The following is a 5,213-nucleotide window of genomic DNA, read 5'->3' as shown; positions in this document are numbered from 1 at the left end:
TGTGTGGGGGATGGGGGGGTGAGGTGTCTGTGTGGGGGATAGGCAGGTTAGGGGGCTAGTGGGGGATGGGGGGGTCAGGGGTCTGTGCAGGGGATGGGGTTGGTGCTATAATAATTCAGTCTGAACCGTGTGTGGGTCATTGCTGCCTTTGAGTCTTGTACCCCAAACCCCAGTTGGTAAAAGCCCACCCTCTCTGTTTGACAGCGGATTGGATTAGGTTTTTGAAAGAGTGTTAATGTATGAGCGATGCAACAAATGTGTGCACAGCAAGCTCCCACAAACAGCAATACAATACCGTCCACTATCAATATCGTATGGAGCCACCTTGTTGAGATAGTCTTTGCTTCTTGTAACGATGTTAGTTAATTATCCTGTCTTTTGTTTTTTGCACAGATCCCAATATCTGCGTTGAGTTATCTACCCAAGCTCTTCCAGGCACAGATTTATCTATTTTTAATGGCTGTGTATCTCTCTGTTAAAGAGGTGGGTTTGTCGATAATGTCTACGCTTCGCTTTTAACAGAGAGCAGTTCACAGCATTCTCTCCATCTCTGGGCTTTTTTACTCAAGGTCAATTCAGGAATTCTCAATCCTAGAGGACCGTGGCTGAAGCAGACTCAATCCTCGTTCACTATCCGTAATTCACCTTCTACACTAATAACACGCAGGGTCCCCCCTGGTTTGTAGATCTGTGTTAGAAACTACTGCATCCTTTACTTCTTGAAATCTCTCTGATCTACCCATTCCTCGTGAACACCATTGAACTTATTTGCTTCAGCTTTTGCATCTGTCCCTTCACTGGATCAATCCCAAACTCGGGAATTCCTTCCAAAACCCTCTCTGTCCTCTCCCTCTCCCTCCCTCCCTTAGTCACAATGCTTTATTAAAATTCACAGGACAGGGACAGCACTTGAAATCTCTCTGATCTACCCATTCCTCGTGAACACCATTGAACTTATTTGCTTCAGCTTTTGCATCTGTCCCTTCACTGGATCAATCCCAAACTCGGGAATTCCTTCCAAGACCCTCTCTGTCCTCTCCTTTTCCCTCCCTCCCTTAGTCACAATGCTTTTTAAAATTCACAGGACAGGGACAGCACGGGGTTAGATACAGAGTAAAGCTCCCTCTACACTGTCCCCCATCAAACACTCCCAGGACAGGGACAGCACAGGGTTAGGTACAGAGTAAAGCTCCCTCCACACTGTCCCCATCAAATCCTCCCAGGACAGGGACAGCACGGGGTTAGATACAGAGTAAAACTCCCTCTACACTGTCCTCCATCAAACACTCCGAGGACAGGGACAGCACGGGATTAGATACAGAGTAAAGCTCCCTTCACACTGTCCCCCATCAAACCCTCCCAGGACAGGGACAGCACGGGGTTAGGTACAGATATCAGAAACAGGGTGATCCCTAGTGATTGGTGAAAAACAGCCCACTCTCTGTTTCTTTCAGGCATCACAGATGGTGTATCTGAGGCGCTCCAACCTGCACTCTGTGCTGGTGGATGGATTCTTTCACGTGCTGTAGTAAGTTTTCTTGTCAGTTATCTTCGTCGGGTGACCCTGAGGCTGAGTGTGACTCGGACTGAGTGTGGGACAGACTTCTGCTGAGGGAGGGGAGGGGAGAAGGTCACTGAGGGTTATATAATGGGCAGGAGTGGGACTATTACCCCACGAGGGTACGGGAGGGAAATGGGGAACATTTAAGCAAAGAGGATAGACAGCTCATCATTAGCTTAGCAAAGGGCAATACATGACAGAGAGAGATGGACCATTCAGCCTATCTTATTGTACTGGCTCTTTGGAACAGCGAGCCCATCTTTAAAACAAATGATTTTGCAGTGGAGTGTGGGTAACGCTGGCAAGGTCAGTTTTCATTAATTGCTCTTGAACTGTGTGGCACCTTGGGGTGTTTCGAGGGCAGTTCAGTGCGAGCCGCATCACTGTGGGCCTGGAGTCACGTGTAGGCCAGACCAGGTAAGCATGGGCAGATTTCCTTCCCTAAAGGACCTTAGTGAACCAGATGAGTTTTCAAAACAATTAATCCCAGCATTCCCCACCCCTCCCTCATAGTCTGGTAAATCATAGAATCATAGCCCCCCCCCTACAGTGTGGAAGCAGGCCGTTCAGCCCATCATGTCCACACTGACCCTCTGAAGAGCATTCTACCCAAACCCAGCCCCTTACCCTATCCCTGTAACCTGCACTCCCCATGGCCAATCCACCCTGACCTGCACATCTTTGGCCTGTGGGAGGAAACTGGAGCACCCGGAGCAAACCCACGCAGACCCGGGGAGAATGTGCAAACTCCTCACAGTCAGTCACCCCGAGGGTGTTCCCACTTGAAGTCTTTATTCAGTTCCTTTTTGAAAGTTCTTCTTGAACCTAATTGTCATCCCCTCAGGCAGCATGTCCGCGATCACCCGATCTCACCAGGTAAGAATGTGCACCTCCCCTCAGGTAACTTTACCGACTGTTTCAGGGTCAGAGCATACTCTGTTAGATTGGCACCTTTCCTACTGGGGCAGAGAGAGAGAGAGAGAAAGAGAGTCACATGGTCATGAGTGTGTTGTGTCCAAGTTGTCTTTTTTTTTATTCATTCATGGGAAGTGGGTCAGAAACATTCACAAGTTGCTTTTTCTCATCAGTTTCCTCCAGGCCATCCTGGTGATCATCTTCAACTCCTTGTGCTGGGCAGAAGTGGAAGGTTCCAGAATACTGCTTGTAATCGCACTGGCCCTGGGCTGGTTCAATGTCCTTTATTACACACGAGGTTTCAAACTAACTGGCATTTACTGTGTGATGATAAAAAAGGTAATGCTCCCAGTGAGAGCCAGTCCTGCGATAGGGTCATGTAAGTGGGGATTCATCCTGTACAGGGGAGGGGGACAGTGTAACAGTTTGTACAGGGCCCTGGTTAGACCACATCTTGAGTTCAGTGCACAGTTCAGGGCACTGCAACCTCAAAAGAACAGACTGGAGAGAGTGCAGTGCAGATACAATAGATTGTATTTTGAGGTAAGATTACATAAACTATCCTTATATTCAGTGCAGATTGCAGAATACTAAGGCATGACCCAAGGGGTAACACAAACAAGTGAATACGGACCTTGCTCAATACATAACTCCACCAATACTCTACTGCAATTACATAGTCCTCCCTGAGGTTTTCCCTGCCTGCTTGATGTTCCGTAACTACAAAACTGAAATAAAGAACTATTTTTATTCACAGCTTCTATCTCACTGAGGAAGTTTCCGACCAATCCTCATCAACCAACCTGCTCTGAAAACTCTGTCCACACATTTTGATAGCAGTGACAAATCACCACGGTAACTGTCGCAGTCCCATAACGTTCTCAGGCAATCACAACTGTTCAAAGTCAAACCAAATCCCCCATAACATCCATAACAACAGTGTGTCTTATTTCCCAATGTTAATGGATCTTTGAAGAATTCCAGGATCCAGATCCAGACGGGTACCATAACTGAATCCGTCCCTCCATGGGCCATATCCTAACTCAGTACCACGTTTCATTGAGTCAGTCAGTCCATTTGTTTTTGAGATATGTTGTTCACAAACAGATGAACAAAACATTACCTCCTCTACCCTTTATGACAGGAGTAGTAAGAGTGAGAATCTCTGCTGTTAAATAGTTACACATCCTCTATCCACGGAGAAAGTGAGGACTGCAGATGCTGGAGATCAGAGCTGAGAGTGTGGTGCTGGAAAAGCACAGCAGGTCAGGCAGCATCCGAGGAGCAGGAGAGTCGATGTTTAGGGCATCCACCATCCATGTTCACTTTCTCTCCATATCCCTTGATTTCCTCAGTATTCCTCATCCCAGAATTATATCTGGCGTGGCTTTTGGAACGTTGAAGGTCAATGACAAGACACAGACAGAGAAACATTTTTCGCTGGGGAGATCAAAGGGGATATGACCAGCAAATCAGACCCAGGCCAGCTTGGAGGGATGATGTGGAGGTGCCAGTGTTGGACTGGGATGGACAAAGTCAGAGGTCACATGGCACCAGGTTATAGTCCAACAGGGTTCATTGAAATCACACGCTCTTGGAGCACTACTCCCTCACTATACCTGACAAAGGGGCAGCGCTCTGAAAGTGTGTCATTTCAAATAACCCTGCTGGACTGTAACCTGGTGTCGTGTGACCTCTGACCTTGGAGAGAAGTTGGGAGACACTTGTCCAAACAAGGTCAGTTGAATTTTGTGAATCTGTCCCCCACAAAAGTTGTGGCCCTATTAATGATATAATCTATATCCAAAACCAATAGACTGTTTGGGAGTCAAAGATATTATGAAGAGATAAATAAACATGCGACCAAGTGCATTGCTGGAGGTAGGTCATGGATGACCGATGACATCATTGGTCGGCAGAATAGACTTGAGGGGCTGAATGGCCTGCTCTTTTTCCCATGTCCCACAGAATTGGGGTCGGATTTTATGGGTCACACATTGTGTTCCAATGGACCTGGCAGATGTAGTAGATCTCCAGGCACTAATCCATGATGATCAGGGAGATCTCCCCAGTGTTTGGGTCAGCATTCCTTCCTCCACCAGCGCCACTAAAGGGCTGAATGGTCTGGCCATTGCCGTTGGTGGGAGGGAGCTGTGAACAAATTGGCTTGTACATTTCCTACAGTTCAGCAAGAAACACACTTCAAAATGTACGTCATTGGCAGGACAAAGCCCTGGGTGCCTTTCAGTCCATGGAAGGTGCTATGGCAATGAAAGTCTTTAGCTTTGGTCTGTGGAATCCTCTGCACCCGATGTGGCCTCCTCTATATTGGGGAGACAGGCCGCCTACTTGCGGAGCGTTTCAGAGAACACCTCTGGGACACCCGACCAACCAACCCAAGCACCCTGTGGCTCAACACTTCAACTCCCCCTCCCACTCCACCAAGGATATGCAGGTCTTTGGACTCCTCCATCGCCAGACCACAACAACACGACGGTTGGAGGAAGAGCGCCTCATCTTCCGCCTAGGAACCCTCCAACCACCAGTTTCCTCATTTCCCCACCCCCCACCTTGTCTCAGTCAAATCCATCGAACTCAGCACCACCTTCCTAACCTGCAATCTTCTTCCTAACTTCTCCGCCCCCACCCCAGTCTGACCTATCACCCTCACCCTGACCTCGTTCCACCTATCGCATTTCCGATGCCCCTCCCCCAAGTCCCTCCTCCCTACCTTTTA

At 48.2% G+C, this 5,213-nt stretch overlaps 1 protein-coding gene across 1 annotated transcript in view; it reads left to right on the top strand.

Moving 5' to 3' along the window:
* The window catches only part of LOC122548230 (transient receptor potential cation channel subfamily V member 3-like), a 39,505-nt gene that overhangs the window by 24,695 nt on the left and 9,597 nt on the right, over nucleotides 1–5,213 (top strand). The window contains exons 9-11 of the mRNA XM_043686771.1: nucleotides 394–483; nucleotides 1,455–1,528; nucleotides 2,650–2,815. Coding sequence (XP_043542706.1) covers nucleotides 394–483; nucleotides 1,455–1,528; nucleotides 2,650–2,815 — 330 coding nt within the window. The remainder of the gene's footprint in view (nucleotides 1–393; nucleotides 484–1,454; nucleotides 1,529–2,649; nucleotides 2,816–5,213) is intronic.

Source organism: Chiloscyllium plagiosum, unplaced genomic scaffold (assembly GCF_004010195.1).
Source record: "Chiloscyllium plagiosum isolate BGI_BamShark_2017 unplaced genomic scaffold, ASM401019v2 scaf_13274, whole genome shotgun sequence".
Taxonomy (NCBI): Eukaryota; Metazoa; Chordata; class Chondrichthyes; order Orectolobiformes; family Hemiscylliidae; genus Chiloscyllium; species Chiloscyllium plagiosum.
The sequence above is the reverse complement of the archived record's forward strand: the minus strand, read 5'-3'. Positions and strand labels throughout refer to the sequence as shown.